This window comes from Triturus cristatus, chromosome 10 (assembly GCF_964204655.1).
Source record: "Triturus cristatus chromosome 10, aTriCri1.1, whole genome shotgun sequence".
NCBI classification, from domain to species: Eukaryota; Metazoa; Chordata; class Amphibia; order Caudata; family Salamandridae; genus Triturus; species Triturus cristatus.
The window spans coordinates 321,728,180-321,746,815 of record NC_140593.1 but is presented as its reverse complement, the minus strand read 5'-3'; the positions used below and the strand labels follow the sequence as shown (position 1 = coordinate 321,746,815).

The 18,636-nt window shown below is 47.1% G+C and overlaps 1 protein-coding gene across 1 annotated transcript in view; it reads left to right on the top strand.

The window, feature by feature from the left end:
* The window catches only part of CUBN (cubilin), a 1,289,359-nt gene that overhangs the window by 372,518 nt on the left and 898,205 nt on the right, over positions 1–18,636 (top strand). Inside the window, exons 24-26 of the mRNA XM_085631507.1 lie at positions 328–488; positions 2,888–3,069; positions 15,077–15,233. Of these exons, the coding sequence (XP_085487633.1) occupies positions 328–488; positions 2,888–3,069; positions 15,077–15,233 (500 nt within the window). The remainder of the gene's footprint in view (positions 1–327; positions 489–2,887; positions 3,070–15,076; positions 15,234–18,636) is intronic.

The following is an 18,636-nucleotide window of genomic DNA, read 5'->3' as shown; positions in this document are numbered from 1 at the left end:
CCTTGTTTGAACTTCTGCATTGCAACCACATGAATCGTCATAGCAGGGTAGATTGCCATTAGCATGTGCTACCAAATGTATTTGGGTTATGCTTTGTGTTTCACTTTTTTCAGAACTGTCCAAATGTGAACAATGCCACTTGGAGTAACAATTTTACCACAACAATAAATCGAGTAAAATATTTGATGTTCATTAAGAAGAGATGAAATGCTACGGATAGATACCATTTAATAAACTTCTTTCTCATTCATATTGCCATATGCAAACACTGATTCTCAAATAGCCACTGTCTTATAAATATGTGTTTACCCTTTTGTTTCATTTCAGAGATGGAGGATATGAGACATCAAGGCGCCTGGGCACATACTGCAATAGAAACAGGCCACCAGTCATCATCTCTCACAGCAACAGACTGTGGGTAAAATTTAAAAGTGATAGGAGTGTCACAAGCAGAGGGTTTGTGGCTCACTGGGATGGCACATCCACAGGTAAATATGTGAAATAATTGCACACCTTGCAGCACAGCATGAAATCTCCAAATACATGGCAAAGATTCATATAAGATATGTAAACATTATTTTGTCAAATGCCTTTATGAAAGACCTGGATCCCAAATCTTGTCTCAAACACTTGTACTCAGATTGTATTAAACAGGGTATTAAATAATCATGCATTGACTAAACCAGTGGGCCTGGCATGTGAACAAAGGGGTTCATGTGATTCATTAACACATGTATCTGAATATGCACATGGGGTAAGGTAGCCTGCACGCACACACAGACCAACAAACATAAAGGAATCAATTCACATACACAGTACACATACAAGAGCCCAGTCACAAATACAACATACGTAAAGCCACTCATCCTTCCTGGAAAAACACAAGCACTCATATTATGCAGACAACATACACAGCCACGGCACGCACAGGTAAGAGCGGTGGGGCCAAGTTGGGGTTGGGGGGAATCGACAGATGACCATGATGGAAAATTAAATAAAAAACTAACTTTTCCTCATCATCGCTGATAACTGATTGGGAGTACTCTCCGCCGGTTTTGAATGATCCTTTAAATATATTAATTTCTTACTACAAACTACTTGTAGATATAGGTTTTAGAAAACGGAATTATCTGCTATTGAAATTGTTTCTATTTAGTATTGGAACCAATGGGGCGGGTTAACGCCCCACTCCGGACGCACAGCGTTAGATGCATAACAAAGATGCCGAAAGTTAATCAAGTTCATCATTGTTGTTTATTTCCATATTACTCATTCCATGTGTGACGATAATCCTGGTTTATTCAGTCACATGTTGGACACACTATGTTCACATGAAATCCTTAATGCTGTAGACATGCCTTTACAAGCCTTATTCTATAGCATGGAATGCTACACAGATTCTCCTCGATTTAATCATATTCATCACCCAATGCATTTCGTGCCTTTCATAGCACTTCGTCAGGGGTTCACTACAAATTTAAAACATGACTGTTAGGTTACATCTCGAGATAATTTATATTTATCAATCTAAATAACCAGTACACACCTTGTCGACAGCGCATGCTTGTGACTAAAGATCACCCCGTAATTAACGTTTTTGCCCGCTGAATTCATGATAATAAATTACACCAGTTAAACACCCCGTTCTTCATTTAACAAAGGTTGCCCACAAGTCAAGAAGACACTCTTAACTTAATTTCCTTAACAGTGTAAGAGAGTTGTTACACTGTTAAGGAAATTAAGTTAAGAGTGTCTTCTTGACTTTTGGGCAACCTTTGTTAAATGAAGAACGGTGTGTTTAACTGGTGTAATTTATTATCATGAATTCAGCGGGCAAAAACGTTAATTACGGGGTGATCTTTAGTCACAAGCATGCGCTGTCGACAAGGTGTTTACTGGTTATTTAAATTGATAAATATAAATTATCTCGAGATGTAACCTAACAGTCATGTTTTAAATTTGTAGTGAACCCCTGACGAAGTGCTATGAAAGGCACGAAATGCATTGGGTGATGAATATGATTCAATCGTGGAGAATCTCTGTAGCATTCCATGCTATAGAATAAGGCTCGTAAAGGCATGTCTACAGCATTAAGGATTTCATGTGAACATAGTGTGTCCAACATGTGACTGAATAAACCAGGATTATCGTCATACATGGAATGAGTAATATGGAAATAAACAACAATGATGAACTTGATTAACTTTCGGCATCTTTGTTATGCATCTAACGCTGTGCGTCCGGAGTGGGGCGTTAACCCGCCCCATTGGTTCCAGTGATTTCATAATTACGTGGCAGGGCAGTCCACGATTCCGGGCCAGCACGCGAAATATAGTAAACATGAACGCTTCATGAAATATGGAAGAAAGGTGTGCACTCTGTCATCGTCTTTTTCTATTTAGTATTGCCCTGAGGAAGTCGAAGGGAGGTGACCCAATGACGAAACACGTGTTGGCTACATCTATCATCTGGCTGTGACTGTATCAACCACTGTACCAACTAAACTGTAGCGTTTGTATTACTGGATGTGACTATCATGAGACAAAAAGTGAATACATGGAGTTAAAGAAGAAGGTCTTCAACCACCATACATTCTCAAACTCTTGGACATTAATGTTTTTTGCTCAGGATAAAGACTGATTGTTACTTATAATTCTCAGTCCACAGAATGTTTTGGAACGTGCGTGGCCGTTTCTCCTTCATCCTTGGGAGCATTTTAAATATCTTATTTTATTATTGCTGAACTTTGTTCTGCCCATTCCTTGGTACTAGATATTGCACAGAGTTAATACAGCCTAAAGCACCTGTGATGATATATAACCCTTTGATCGTTTCACATAAATGTAAACTCAGTACCTAATTCTTGTTTTCTTGTTTACTTTTCCAGGCTGTGGTGCAACCCTGACTACCCCATCGGGCACCTTCATGTCTCCTAACTATCCAATGCCTTATTTCCATAATGCAGAATGCTATTGGCTTCTGAAAGCAGTCAGTGGCACTCAACTAGAAATTCAGTTCCAACAATTCCATTTGGAGTCTCATAAGAATTGCAACCACGACTACCTTGCTGTATGTATACATGGTTCTCGCTAGTAACCTGCTAAAACATGATCCATTATAACCATATTCTCAGGATACGACATGGTGATATAGAAAAGGAGGATTATGGGTATTTATTCAAGATACCAGTGTAGTAGTCTTAAACATGAAATCTGTATTTTGTGTACAAGTTGCAACAATAATGGGGGATAATCTAATAACAGCACCTCAACAATTGATACCCGGAAACACAACGGGGGTATGTGCTAATGTTTGCGCTCCTGGGGCATTTCAGTTTATATATAATGCTACTTGCATGGGTAGAAATTTGAAGCCCCTGCAATGTAAAGAGATCTGCCCCTCCCTTCGATGAGGTTGGTTCTCCTTGAAATGAGGGAATGGTTTTGCTAAAGCATATCCAACATCATATACAGAGCCTTGGCAAAAAAAAGTCCTTGATGGACACACTAAATGGGCACCACTCAGGAGGTGATGATGCACAGTGTGCCTCAGAGCATGCTTTTGGTATGGTAACTGTTGGTCCTGGGACCAGTCATGGAGTACCTAGGAGTAGTGCAGTCCCCACCCAACTTTAAAGACAGGCAAGATCTGACCTTGAAGAGATCCCAACTGTGGAGAAGGGTTTCCAAAATGGCATTTGTGAGGGGCACCTTGCATCCCACCTTTTGAGAGGAGCCCTTACAGCTCATGAGACACATATTTGCCCGCACACACCCACGTGTGGCCTTCAGATCCTCCCTCACGCGTCAAGGTTCCCCCTGGAAGAGGGAGTGGCTGATGACCTGCGGTTCCTGTTTCTTATTGTCGCGGTGCATTTCTAACTTGGAGAGTTAATGCCCCGGTTACTTACCGGTAATCTTCATTACTCCGAGTCCTTGTCTTCTTCGCCACAGTATTATGAATGAGCCTTCGGCTCCTGACAGAAACTCCAAGTGAGATTTAGCATACCAGTCTCCCTCTCCCTCCAATATGGCCCCCAGCGACGACAGCCAATCCCATAAAGGGATACAGAAAGCATCAAACGACCTGAGAAACCAAGCCGCAGACATGAAGCCAATAAGAGGGCCGGGAGGGAAAGGGAAACTATACTGTGGCGAGGAAGACAAGGACTCGGAGTAATGAAGATTACCGGTAAGTAACCGGGGCATTACCTCCTCGTCTGTCTTCCTCTCCACAGTATTTCGAATGAGCCGATACCAATGCATATCAGCTTCATGTAAGAACACAGGCCACCAGGTAAGTCAGCCTCATAGCAAAACTTTATTAAACAACAGGAAAGAGCCACATAGAACCTCCAACCTATGGGACCCCAGAACACAGCACAGAAGAGGCAAAGGCAACCGAAGCACCACCCCCAACCTGAAGACGGTAGTGCGACATGAAGGTATGAGGGGAAGACCAAGTGGCAGCACGGCAAATATCCTCCATGGACACCCCCTTGAATGTGGCCCAGGAGACAGCAACCGAACGAGTGGAACGCCCCCTGAATAGGAAGAGAGGGACCCAGGGAAGATGAACCATAAGCCAACAGAATAACGTCCTTAATCCAACGACTGAGTGTAGACAGGGAAGGGTGCAAGCCCCTACGGGACAAACCAAAATTCACAAACAAATTGCCCACCTTGCAAAAGGAAGAAGTCTGATCCAGGTAAATCAACAAGGCGTGCCGAACATCCAGAAGATGCAGCAGCGACTCCTCCCCAGAGGAGGGACCAGGACAAAGAACCGGAAGAACCCCCTCAGCAGAACGATGAAAAAAGGAATTCACCTTAGGAACAAAAGTGGGGTGAGGGCGTAGCACAACATCATCCTCCAGAATACACAAAAAAGGAGCAGACCGCAGGAAAGCCCCCAACTCCCCAATCCTCCTGGCAGAAGCAATAGCCACGAGAAAGACGACCTTAAGAGTCAAGAATTTCAAGTCAACCAACTCCAAAGGCTCAAAAGGAGTCGACTGCAGAGCACGCAGAACCAGCGGAAGATCCCAAGGAGGAGAAGACAGAACAGGACAGGGACGCTGAAAAGCCAGAGACTTCAAAAGTCTGGACACCAAGGGCGTTACAGAGAGCAAAGGAAGCGCATGAAAAGCCTGAATGGCAGCCCACTGTGCATGAAGAGTAGAGATGGCCAAACCCAAATCAAAACCCTCATGCAAAAAATCAAGAATGCGTGCAGGATCCAAGTCAGACACAGACAAACCGTGCCGAACGCACCAAGCAGCAAAGTTGTACCAGTGTTTAGCATAGGAACGCAAAGTAGATGGACGCCTGGACCGCTGAATAACATCAGCAACCACCACACAACACCCACCCGAATCAGGGAGTCCCTCTCAAGAGCCAGGCCCGCAGACCCAAGGACCGGAACACCAGAAGAGGAAGCGGAGGCCCCACCCGAGGAAAAGGATCGAAGGGCAACAACCAACCCGTGCCCACCGCCAACTCCAACAATAGAGGAAACCACGGGCGGCGACACCAACCCCGTACAATCAGAAGAACAAGGGCCCCCTCCCTCTTGATCTTCTGCAACACAGCAGGGATCAGGGGAACAGGAGGGAATGCATACAACAGGCCCTTCGGCCACAGGAATGACAGAGCATCTATTTGCCACGCCACCGGACATGGCATAATCGTGCAAAAACAACGGAGTTGCGCATTGGAACGGGATGCAAACAGGTCCACAATCGGAGACCCAAACCTGCTCCGCAAAGCCCGGAACATCAGGCGCGTCAGGGACAAGGACCCCATGGACGGAGAGACCCTGCTCAGGCAGTCCGCAACTACGTTCTCCCGACCAGGAAGGTAAACAGCCGACAGTGACTCCAGGTGCAACTCCGCCCACAAACAAATCTGGTAACTGAGGGAACTGAGGGAAGGAACCCGGCAACCCCCCTGATGATTGAGATACGCCATGACCACCTGATTGTCCGTCCTGACCTGAACATGGTGACCCAAGAGAAGGTCCGAGAATGCCAACAGACCCAACTGGACAGCCTTCAGCTCCCTGTAGTTCGAGGAACAAGACATCACATTCGGAGCCCAAACACCCTGAGTCGAAGAGTCCCCCAGAGTAGCACCCCAGCCCAAGAGGCTGGCATCTGTAGTGAGGACCCGAGAAGAAACTACCAGAAAAGGACAACCCCGGGAGAGATGAACCACGTCCAACCACCACCCCAGGGCCTCCCGAACCCCCACTGACACAGGAATCAAGAGATCGAGATTACGAGAACAGGGGTCCCAATGCAACAAAATGTGGGAAACCACGGGATACATGTGCAGGCGGGCCCAAGGAACCACGGACAAAGAAGCTGACATGAGACCCTGAACCCTCAACCAAAGTCCCGCAGGCTGGGAAGGACCCGACATCAGGGACCGAACAGCAGACAGCAGGGTTTCCATCCGCGCAGCGGGCAGGAACACCGACCCCAACAGAGTCCTGAAACGAGCCCCAATGAAAGTCAGATCCTGTGAAGGAACCAGGGAGGACTTTCCTACATTCACCAGGAAGCCGTGCAATTCCAGGACCCAGCAAACCGTCTGGACATGGATCACCGCCTTAGGAAGAGAAGAAGCAGAAATCAATAAATCGTCCAGGTAGGGAAAAACCTGAATGCCCTCTCCATGCAAATGACCAATGACAGGTGCCAGAACCTTCGTAAACACCCTGGGAGCAGAGCAGAGACCAAAAGGCATTACCTGAAACTGGTAGTGCCGACCCAGGACACAGAACCGCAGAAAACGTTGACTGTCGGGGTGCACAGGCACATGGAGATAGGCGTCTTGCAGATCGATCGACGCCAGAAAGTCTCTCCGAGAAATCAGAGGTAGAATCACCTTCAGAGACATCATCTTGAAAGTCTGAAGGGGAATGAAGCCATTCAGCCACTTCAGGTCCATGACAGGCCGGAGATCCCCCGTGCGCTTGGACACAAGGAACAGGATGGAGTACACCCCCAACCCCCGCTGAGCCGCCGGAACCGGAATCACAGCACCCTTTGCAAGAAGAGAGTCTATACCTGCCAAAAGCGCAGTTTTCTCGAGGGCAAACCGGGGGCAAGGAGTGGATCGGAAATAGCCTGGCGGATCCGATCCTGGCCGAACCCAAGGCGAAAACCCTCGGAAACTATACGAAGGACCCACTGATCGGACACAGTCAACCTCCAGGACGTCAGGAAGAATCGCAGCCGACCCCCAACTGGACCTTTCCCCGGAGAAACAGAGTCATGATTTGGAGGGAGCAGAAGCGGAGGATGGAACGTTGGAGAACCGGGACTTATCAGTGGAAGGGGCACCCCGGCCACGCCCCGACCACGAAAGGGCTGGTGAACACGGCCCCTACGAGAAGGACCGAAGGCACGGGTAGTACCAAAAGACCTGAAACGACCAGATCGATCCGGAGCCAGCAGCTTCCTATCCTCCGCAGTCTTCTTCACCATATCCTCCAAAGGAGGCCCAAAAAGCTTAACCCCAGTAAAGGGGAATCTTCATCAACAAAGATTTCTGGTTAGCATCAGCTTTCCAGGAGCGCAGCCACAACTGGCGCCTAGCCGCCACCGAAGAACCAGCCGCACCCAAGGCATCAAAAGAGACGTCCGAAAGGAGACGAACCTGCTGCTCCATCATGGCCAACGTAGAGGAGACGTCCTCCCCTTGGTCCAAAAGTTCAGCCAACGACTGAAAATCCTTCAGCAGGGACTGAATGGCATAAGAAGAATAAGTAGCAGCTCGGATGGAAAAATTGGCAGCAGAAAAAGTGCGCTTCACCGCCCCTTCCACCTTCCTATCCACAGGATCCGCTGGAGAGGAATCCTCAGACACCACAGAACCATGAGACGACATCGTCGCCATCAAGGAATCAACCTTCACAGATGAAGGATACTTGGTAGAAAAATCCTGCAAAGGGTAACGCTTAGCCAAGTATCGTGGGAAAGCCCCCTTGTCAACATCCTTCCATTCAGTCTCTAACACCTTAACGACAGAAGAATGCAGAGGGAGATTTTCAGGATCCGGACGTTGATATTGCGCAAAAAAATCCTCCTCCATCGGAACAACCGAATCAGGAAACAGCAAGTTGGTGCGAATGTGCCCCCACACTTCCTTAAAGTCAGCACCCTGCACAAAGCGACCCCTAACCTCCACATCATCCTCAGCGTCAGAATCAACCTGGGAGGTAGGATCAGACCTGATCTTCTTAGAAGGAGGCGCAGCCACCTTGCCCTGCAAAGCAGCAGCCACAGCCGAATCAATCAGTTGTTGAAGCACAGACAAGGAAGGCAATGCATCCTGAGATCCAGAAGAGACTTCCCCAAGGCCAGGAGCCACAGCGTCACCACAAACCTCCATCACATCAGCAAACGCAAAAGCAGTAAGGGAAGAACAACCCAGCACTGAAGCCGGCAAGAAATCAGCGTTTAAATGGCCACCCGGCCTCATTGCAATCACGAAAAAAACACAGGACACGCCCCAACACACAATAAAGGAGCCGGAAGCCCGCGCCCCTTACCCGAGAAAAAACCCCGGCCGAGGAATCGCCGCCAATAACAGCTGAGCCAAAGGAATCCCCATCAGAAAGACGGCAGCACAGAACGCCCTGCGCCTGAAGCGCGAAGAATAATAACCACAACAAAGCGCCAACCGCATGAAGTCCGCTGTGCAGGACGTGCGGTCGACAAGGACTGAAAAATGCACCGCTAAGAGTCCGCTGCAGCAGGACACCGAGGCGCTGATTCAGTGAGGAGGCGCAGGGACGTCTTAACGATTTTGGGGGCCCTGGGCCAAACATATTTTGGGGGCCCCTGTTCAGAACAGCTTTGAATTTATGATCCAACGCAGTTTCTGCTTCCTCAGCTGCATTAGCGATCCAGTTTGCATCATAGGCATTAGCCTATATATTCCTGATGCAAACAGACGCGTGCAGCTGACAGCAGTAGAATTTAGTGTTTCCTGCCCTGCTACTAGGTTTTTAATACTTTTTTAAATTGTATATTGCGGCTGAATTACTCTGTGCTTTTTAACAATTTCCTCTACCTATGCGCACTTGCACTTTACTTGATTCTGCTTGCCTGCACCTCCTTAGCTGCTCCGATTCGCATCTCGCTTTTTCTCCAGTCCTGGTCCGCCGTGGCTGATACGCCGATTGTGCGTAGGGCTGGGGCTACTATCGGGCTCCTCCCTTCCTCCCACGTAGTTTCCGCTTCCTCAGCTGCGTTAGCGGTCCAGTTTCATCAAAGGCATTAGCCTATATATTCCCGATGCAAACGGACGCGTGCCTTCGGCGCGCCGCTGGTGTGCCAAAGTCAGGGCCCTCTGCGCCCTTCAGCATCCCGGAGGAGTCTGGCTCTGGCCATGCTGCCCAGTTCCCCTCCGGTGAGTTTCTTCCAGTACATTACAGTAGGGAAAAACCGCTTAGCCTTAGGCGGCTACCATTATGTCAGTGTACAGCCGCTGATCCGAGCTTGGAGGTAGACTTTCGATTTAATAAGTGCAACTGATCTCTCCTCCAGCCTAGGAAACTCAAACCCAAGATCCTCCCACGCCACAATAAGTGTAAAAACAATAAGAAAACAGAGGACTTAAAGGCCACCCTTTTAAATTGTCGTTCTATGAAAATGCATGAACCACACATTTATGACCTACTTTTAGACGAACAGCCTGATCTTTTATTTCTCACTGAGACCTGGCTGACTGTAGCTCCAACCCTACTATCACTTTGGCCATCCCTACGGGTTATATAACCCTTAGGAGAGACCGACAAAGTCGGAAGGGGGCCGGTGTCACCATAAATTAAAAACTAGACTGATCTCCCATACCAATGGAAAACATCGAGGGTGCAGAGTCCTTAGGCTTCTGCTGTACCTTATCCCACCATCATAGCATAGCTGTTTTTATGATTTAGACCTCTCGGTGCAATTGGAAATGTTATTACTACACCTTATACAGCCACCACCTCCCTGGCCTTAAAGTACAACAACTGCCTTATTCTGGGAGATTTCAATATGTGTATGGACAATGGAAAAGACCCTCAAACAATTTCCTTGTTTGGGACGCTGCAGGCCTGCAACACGTTTCCTTCTATTTCTTCGGCCACCCATGAGAAGGGCCATACCCTAGACCAAATCTTTCACAACTTTGACATATAAGCAAGCCTACCTCTTCCCATTACCTGGTCTGACCACCTCCTATTAAAATGTGTAATTCCCAACTCTGCCACAGCCCCTCGGGCTAACACAGGGCAGAGGGTCCCTAATTACAGGACGTTCCATAAAATATCCATCCCGATGTTAGCAGATGCCCTTGGTTGTTCCTCACCGGAGCGGTCTGGCTGCCCCGACTCGGACACCCTCTCAATAGATTCATGGCTCCTTACCAACATTGGTACAGTGGTACCGGTTGTTTCCCGCTCCTCAAAGAGGTCGGCCTCACCAGCTCCATGGTTTAACGGTTCCCTCAGATCTAGCAATAGAAATTGTAGAAAAATGGAACGGAAATGGCGTAATTCCTATCTACCTGAGGACAGGAAGGTGTATAAAGACACCTTAAAAGCTCATTACATTCTTGTGAAGGCAACCAAGAAAAACTTCTTTAAAACCAAAATAGAAAATGCCCAAAATAAGAGTAAGGAAATCTTTAGCATAGTTAAATCCTTTACTGTCCCGAAAGCAGGCACAAAGGAAGGGCCATGTACGGAAGAATGGTCTAAGCAAATAGCTCAATTCTTCCACAAAAAGATCTCTGTGATCCAACAGGCCTTCAGTAACATTTCAGAGGAAGAACTGACCTTCTACCTTAGTTCCAATAGCAAATTTCACCTCTTGGTCCTCCATCTTTACTAGTTTTCCCTGAGTTTTAGCTTGAAGAGTCACTGACCCTTCTCCAAACTGTTAAGTCGGCTCTCCTACCGACCCATGTCCAGTGAATATCCTGAACCTATTAGCTCCCACCATAAACCCCACGGTAAACCAGCTCTTTAATGCTTCCCTCTCCTCAGGCAACATGCCGCAATTATGGAAGAATGCTAAGATTCTTCCACTGAAAAAAAAAGGCTAACGCCAAACTGACGGACCCTGCCAACTACAGGCCAATTTTCCTGCCCTCTCCAAAGTTTTAGAAAAGCATGTAAACAAGGCCCTCCAAAAACACATTGATGATGGGAAGCTCCTTCATGAGTCCCAATCCGGTTTTAGGGCTAACTACAGTACGGAGTCAGCTCTCCTGGATGTGACTGAATTTCTCATGGGTAAACTGGACCAGGTAGGCAAGGCTGTTCTGATAGTGCTCGATCTGTCGGCGGCTTTCGATACGGTCCCACATGAGAGGCTCCTGGAGAGACTTGCTAACATCGACCTGGGAGGGCGCCTTAACATGGATGTCATCCTTCTTGCCAAATAGATCTCAGGACATCTTGGCTCCCACCTTTCTCATCCCCGGTTCCGGCCATGAATGTAGGTGTCGCTCAGGGCTCCATTCTCAGTCCTACCCTTTTTAATATATATCTATCCCCCTTTGCATTTCTGGTAGAGGAAGAGAGCGTCAAAATTGGTTCCTATGCTGATGACACTCAGCTGATTTTTACATGTGAAAAAGGAACAGACTTTGACGGTGCAATGATTAGGTCTTGCCTCACAAAGGTTTTTAACTGGCTGAAGATCAATCAGCAGAAGTACAATCCTGACAAAACTGAAGTAATCCAGAAATGCCTGACTGGAGCTCTTGGTGGCCAAAAGATCTGCTGCCCCCCCCCCCCCCCCGGAAAAGGAGAAAGTCAAAAACGTAGGAATTGTCATAGACAAGACACTCTCCATGCGCTTTCCAATCCAAAATCTAACTGAAGCTTGCTTTGGCATACTCCGGATGCTAAAAAAATTCCTGCCACTGTTACCGCATGAAAGTAGAAAGATCGTGGTGTAGGCTCTGGTGACATCAAAGCTTGACTATGTCAACAGCTTGTACCTCGGTCTTCCCAAAGCCCTTATCCAGCGCCTAAAAGTAGTACAAAACGTGACCATAGCCATCCTGAGACCTAAACCCAGATCTAGTATGAACCCTATTCTTAAGTCTCTACACTGGCTCCGCATAAAAGAACGGATCAACTTCAAAGCGATGACCATCTTCTTTAAAGCTTTCCACAGCTTAGGAGCCGGCTACCTAAATAAGCGAGTTAATCACTGCACAACATCTAGACCCCTAAGATCTTCCAATGCCTACCTGGCCATCGTGCCTAAAATATGCCGTGCCCGCACTGGAGGCAGATCCCTCTGCTTTCTAGGCGCAAAATTGTGGAATAGACTCCCTGAGTCTCTGAGACTAACCATAGACCTACTCTCTTTCAGGAAGAACTTAAAAACCTGGCTTTTTAATAACTAATGGGTCTTTTACGCACGTTTTCCTCCCGCTGTCATGTGCCAAGACACTCTAGTCTGAGTGGCTGCGCGCTTTATTAAATACATTATTTTATTAGGTCCCTGACAGTGCAAAGGAACACTCGTCCAAATTCTAAGGGCCTTATTTATGAGGCCTTGTTTCACTTTTATGCCACCGGTGCACCGGCAGCGAAAACAAGCATTGGCTTAGCCAATAGGTCTCGCTTTTGGGACCGTATAAGTGTTTAGCCATGCAACAGTTGCATAACTAAACACTTATAAGGTCCCAAAAGTGAGACCTATTGGCTATGCCAATGCTTGTTTTAACTGCTGCAATCTATTGAAGCCTCACGGAGAACATCAAAACGGCCGTGCGGCCGCAAAGGTGATCGCGATTGCGATCAAACATCAAAGCGGCCATGCGGCCGCGAAAGTGAAAGTAATCTCGGTAAAGCGCGACGCGCTCACCCGCGCACATGCACTGTAGCTCTAGGCTGACCTGGTAGCACTTTTTGGAGCCCTCACATAATGTCTCGCCAGACCAGCGCATGCGCTGGGTCAGGCGAGACCTAGTAATGTGCCATGTTGCGCCCTATTTACAAAGTGACCCATCTAGGCAGATGCGTCACTTTGTAAAGCCCTGCACCACATTATACCTGTGCCAGGTATAATGTTTGCAGGGTGAGTGTTCCCCCGCAAAAAGCCTCGTAGAAGTGGCACATTGAAATCTATGAGAACTCAGTGCGCCACTTCTAGGAGGCCATTGCGTCAATATCTTACACCTGCCTCACAGCAGGTGTAAGACTGATGCATGCCCTTTCACCTGGGGCTTGCCCCATGTGAAAGGACACATTGCTGGACTTGCATCTATTTTCAGACACACCCCAGCAATGCATCACTTTTGCGCCTACAGATGCGCCAGAAATACTGACGTATCTGTAACTCCTTGCGACATGATGCGACATACAGTAAATATGACGCATCCGTCACGTTGCAAGGAGGGTGCACTAAGAAGTGACGCATCCCTGTTTTCACACAGGGATGCATCACTTCTCATAAATAAGGCCCTAAATGTGTTTACATCTAATATTCAGGGATAGGTATGTGTGTTTTCAATATTGTAACACAGCAGCAGCACACCAATATTACTGCAAATAATCTCTGTGACGCCCTCCCATTTCTTATGTGTTAGGCCTTGTTTTGATCTAAAAGAAACTTTTTTTCTGTATACTGCATGAAACATAAACACAACGTTTCTCAGCAAAATGGCTGTACTAGACTATCTCACATCAGGCACATAAAACATAAATTAAAGGAAAACTGTATTTAAAACAATCTGTTTAAGAAATAATCAAGGTCATTAGGGCAAAACTCTGGAGAACGGAGCTGACTCTGTCAGGGGGCCCCCTGAAAGGCTGGGGCCCTGGGCCAGAGCCCACTTTGCCCATGCATTAAAACGTCTCTGAGGAGGCGGATCCCAAAGCGAACCCGACCGCCGCCACGCCGGTGCCGCTACAGGCAGCAACCGGAGAGGCACGCTGTGCAGAGGAAACAAAACACACTAACAAAAACTAACGTTCCCCCAACACCAAACGAACACAGGGCACAAGAGTCCGCTATAGCAGGACCGCCGCCTCACACTCACCTGACAAGCAGGAACACAGCACTCGGAACAGTGCAGAAACAAAAAAACAGGTAGTTTGAGGCTTTCTGTATCCCTTTATGGGATTGGCTGTCGTCGCTGGGGGCCATATTGGAGGGAGAGGGAGGCTGGTTTGCTAATTTTCACTTGGAGTTTCTGTCGGGAGCCGAAGGCTCATTTGTAATACTGTGGCGAGGAAGACGGACGAGGAGGTAATGCATGTGTTGCAGAGAGTGTCTTTTGTCAGTTACAGGGCTCGAGGTTCCCGTCTACCACAGGCATTGTCAGTGAGGGTGTTCTCTATAACACACCAGTCTTGTGCACATCTAAAGATAATCAGGTTTCTTAGTTTGAAGCATTCTCCAAAACTGCTTAAAGACAAATTCAGACTTCCGTAGATGTACCTGCGGTGCGTTCACCTCTGCAAGTTAAATATTTTGCAATGTGCTCATGTTATGATCAGTTTCATCCACTTTTATTTGAGTTGGGCAGAAGGCAGCATGTACTTGTGGGTAGGCATAGGTGTCGACATGTTTCTGTTTTAAGAAATCGTTCAACTTCTTGAGATTCTAGCACTGTTTTACTTAAACTCTAAACTTTCTAATTCGATTTTTTTTGTGGTTTCTCTCCATTGTTAATTTTGTAATTTCAATATAGTTTAATCTCATGGGAAAGCCTTTTTTTTTATAACTTCTTCTACCCAGAAAACTGGTTCTTTGCAGCTATTTGGCTAAACATACTGTAACAATTGAACAGATGCACGAAAACATATTTTTAAAAACATGACGTGTTTTTGGGATTTGTTCAAGGATGAAACTCTCCCCAGTTTTATTATTATATTTGATAAAGTAATAATATTTAAAAAATGTTCAATTTAATCTTGTACTCATGTAAACTGCTCTAAAGGCAATGGTCCACGTTTTGTGCTATATAAAACTGCAAAACAAATGACTTAATATGCAATAATGAGGCAATTAATGTACTTTTAAAATAATACGTGCCTTGGTGCTTTTTTCAAGGTGTACAATGGAAACAATACCAATGGGAAACTTCTCGCTAAACTCTGCGGCAATGAAGTACCAGGGCCAATCCGAAGCACCACAAACAGCCTGTACGTGAAACTGAGAACAGACAACTCGTTTGAATATGGAGGCTTTGTAGCTACCTACAGTCACAGTAAGTACCTTTCATTCTTTTCGGGAAACATCGTTTACAACGCGGGGATTACATCGCGATGCCATTACATCGCGGTTTTTACAACGCAAGTCGTTACAACGACTTGCGCTAGATTATGCTCTAGGACAAGGAATAGTATAATTTACTATCCAACACCTTCCCTACTGTACGTAGACTGGAGTTGGAATAGTAAATTATACTACTCCTAAGTCCTATTCCTTGTCCTAGAACGCCATCTAGCGCAAGTCGTTGTGACGACTTGCGTTGTCAAAACCGCGATGTAATGTACCGCGATGTAAATGTATGCGTTGTAACGTCATACATCCATTATTTTCTCACTTGCTGCCACCGCTCAACATACAGAGGCTAAGGTCACCTGTCATTTTAACTAAATCCTTAGTGCGTGACCCTATGCAGTGGAACAATGATGCCCTGCATCAGGGTGGTTTTGTAACATAAAGCAGAGATTCATTTTCCATTTCGAACTGGACGCTCATAAAGGAAATCTGCCTTTTCTGAGTGATCACCCCATTTGTCACTTTTTGCTGGACCCTAAGACTCCGTGCACGTTACCCCTGCAAACCAGAGTTCTTGAGCTCCTCCTGCAACATGGTAAAATTGGGAAACTCCTAGTTGTCGTATTTGATTAGCCTAGAAGTCCCTAGTATATTGTACTAAAATGTACCTAGGGTCTGTAAGTTAAATGTCACAAGTGGACTGTGAGACGCATGTCTGGTTCTTGCTACATACCACCCCAGCGTGCTACCAAGGATTGTATGGCGGAATTATGTAACAGAAATTGACCCTGTGGAAGGTTGGTTTCATCTCTAAACTCCTTCACGGAGAGGAGTGCACCATCTTGTAATAGTTTCCCCAGGGTATGGAGTCCTGCCTCATGCCAGGGTCCATTTTGCGCTCAGTGATTGCCCCTAGTCATCCCAAGGAGAGGTAGTGTGGGGCATAAGCCATTAACCACCTAATAAGATAAGGCTTCTATGGAAGCAGTGGACTGCCAATCATACCAGGGGTGTGTTGGATATGGGCAGCTTGGCGGTCAGATGAAAGAAATGTAGTATGTGGATGAGAGGCCATAGGGGAGACCCTGAAACTGTGTCCTCCAGACTGATGACCTGATAGCCAGCGGGCCACCCATTGGAGCCAAATAATACTGCTCACAATTCGGTAAGCCCAAGCCGCCTTGGTCTGTGGGGAGGCAAAGCTTGGCCAGCGCCACCCTTCTTCGTGTCCTGTGCCAAATAAAATCATCGATTGTATGGTCAAGAGAGTGGAAGAAAGATTAGGGTAGTTATAAGGGTAGGTTAGGGAAAACATACAATAGTTGTGACAGTGCTATCGTTTTGGTGAGGGCAATGCAACCTGCCACAGACAGCTGCAGGGTTTGCCAAAAGACCATTAGTGAGCGCAGGGAGGTAACAGCCCATCTAACATTACCATCCAGGAGATCTGTCGTTACACTGTAAATATGTATTCCCAGGTACCAGAACGTGACGGGTTGCCAAGGTAATTGAAGTCAGTCGATTCGGAGTTTGGGGTTAGGCGTGTTGGTGGTGAAAGGGAAGAGGCAGGACTTGGCCCAATTGACCTTGAGGCCTGATACCTGGGCAAAGTTTTGTAACATACATGCGATTGAGTCTGGTACCTCCCATAAGCCTTTGAGATAGAGTAAAATGTTGCCCGCATAAAGCGGCACTGCATGAGTGTCACCGCCTAGGGGGATTCCCCTGTGTGGCCTTTTTCTTGAAGAATGTAGGCCAGTGGCGCCATGGCTAATGAGAAAAGATAATGGGGACAGCAGGCAACACTGATTGGTGCCCGTTAGGTCTGTAGTGGGTGGATATGAATTGCCGGTCTTGACACTGGCCATGGGACTGGTATATAGAAGTTAGACCAAGCAAGTAAAACGGGCTCCCAGCCCATAACAGAGAATAAAGTTGAATAGGTAAGGCCATTTCATGGAATCAAATGCCTTTTCTAAATCAAACACAAGGCACCCCACACTAGGCTATTGTGTAGGGGGGCATTCAAGTACCTTGAAGAACCGGCGGAGGTTCAGAGAGGTGTTTCTGGCTGGCACAAACCCATTTTGATCCAGGTGTACTAATTGGGGGACCAAGTATTTTTGCAATGATTTTATAGTCAGTGTTGAGGAGTGCCAACAGTCTATAGGATCCAGGTCCTCTGGGTCCCTGCCTGGCTTGGGATGTGATATGAGTAATGCCTCACACAGTGAGGGAAGCAAGACGCCAGACCTGTACTGTACGTGGAGAGAGGCATGCGGCGTTGTGCAGCCAGGGGCCAATGTCCCATGTACGGGAGCCCCTTCAGCTACTGTGCAGCAAAGTATTTGTGATAATCTTTGGGGGTGGGTGAACCCCCAGCAACGCTGGCTCAGAGTCCAAGATAGTTCAAAGGATATTATCCATAGTTTGCTGCGTGACATCAGGTTGTGTAATCATGTCTGAGTAATGTAGAATGGAGGACATGAAGTCAGCATCGCTGATGAAGTTAGACCCTTCTTCCTCTGTGTCTGCAGACTGCGCAGGCTCACGGAGCATTGCAGCCACCTGCAGCGCCTTCCTTATTTCCCTTATTAATTCTTCCAGGTCCGGAGAGTGGGATGCTCTGGAGAAGACATGTATGCGTCGATCTCTGTGTCCCATTCTGGTGCCACCAGACTGCCACATTTTGGTTGCCCCTGACGAAGGCAGGGAGGGACCAGTACCCACATGACCTTCCACCATTCCTAAGCCTCTTTGGGATCTGTGATGAAATGAGCCAGAACCTCAGCTTAGATCCACATGCTGGCCCATAACAGGAGCAAGTACTGTATGCCTGTGTCTGGTATGTTCACTTAACTGCCTGGAAATTATGTCTTCGATTCTGGACTGCCAGAGTATAGTCTGTGAATATAAGAACTTTGGCATTACCCACTGCAAGATTGTCTTGTGTCCGGGCCTCTTCCAGCACAGTATCTCTGTCCCTGTAATGCAAGAGTCTGACGTGCAATGGGCTAGTTGAGGCGCCTGGAGGAAGCCACTGTGCCGGTATCCGGTGTGCCAGTTCAATTGTGAAGGAGGAGAGAGCCAAGGCAGGGATGAAACTGTACAGCCATGCTTCAATGTAGACGCCTACATCTTGACCCACAGTGCCCTTGGGTAGGCCCACTATGTAAATATTGTTTCTACACGAACACCCCTCAGCATTTTCCACTCTCTCATCTAGTGAACTGACCTGGTCGTGGATGGCCTGCAATTGGGCCTGTGTCTCTCGGATCAGTGGTCGCATTGTGGTTACTGTTTGATCTGTGGTGTGGACTCTGTCTGCAAGTTTGGGATGATCTTCGCACAATAGGGTTTGGTCTCATGGGACCATGTAGATTTTG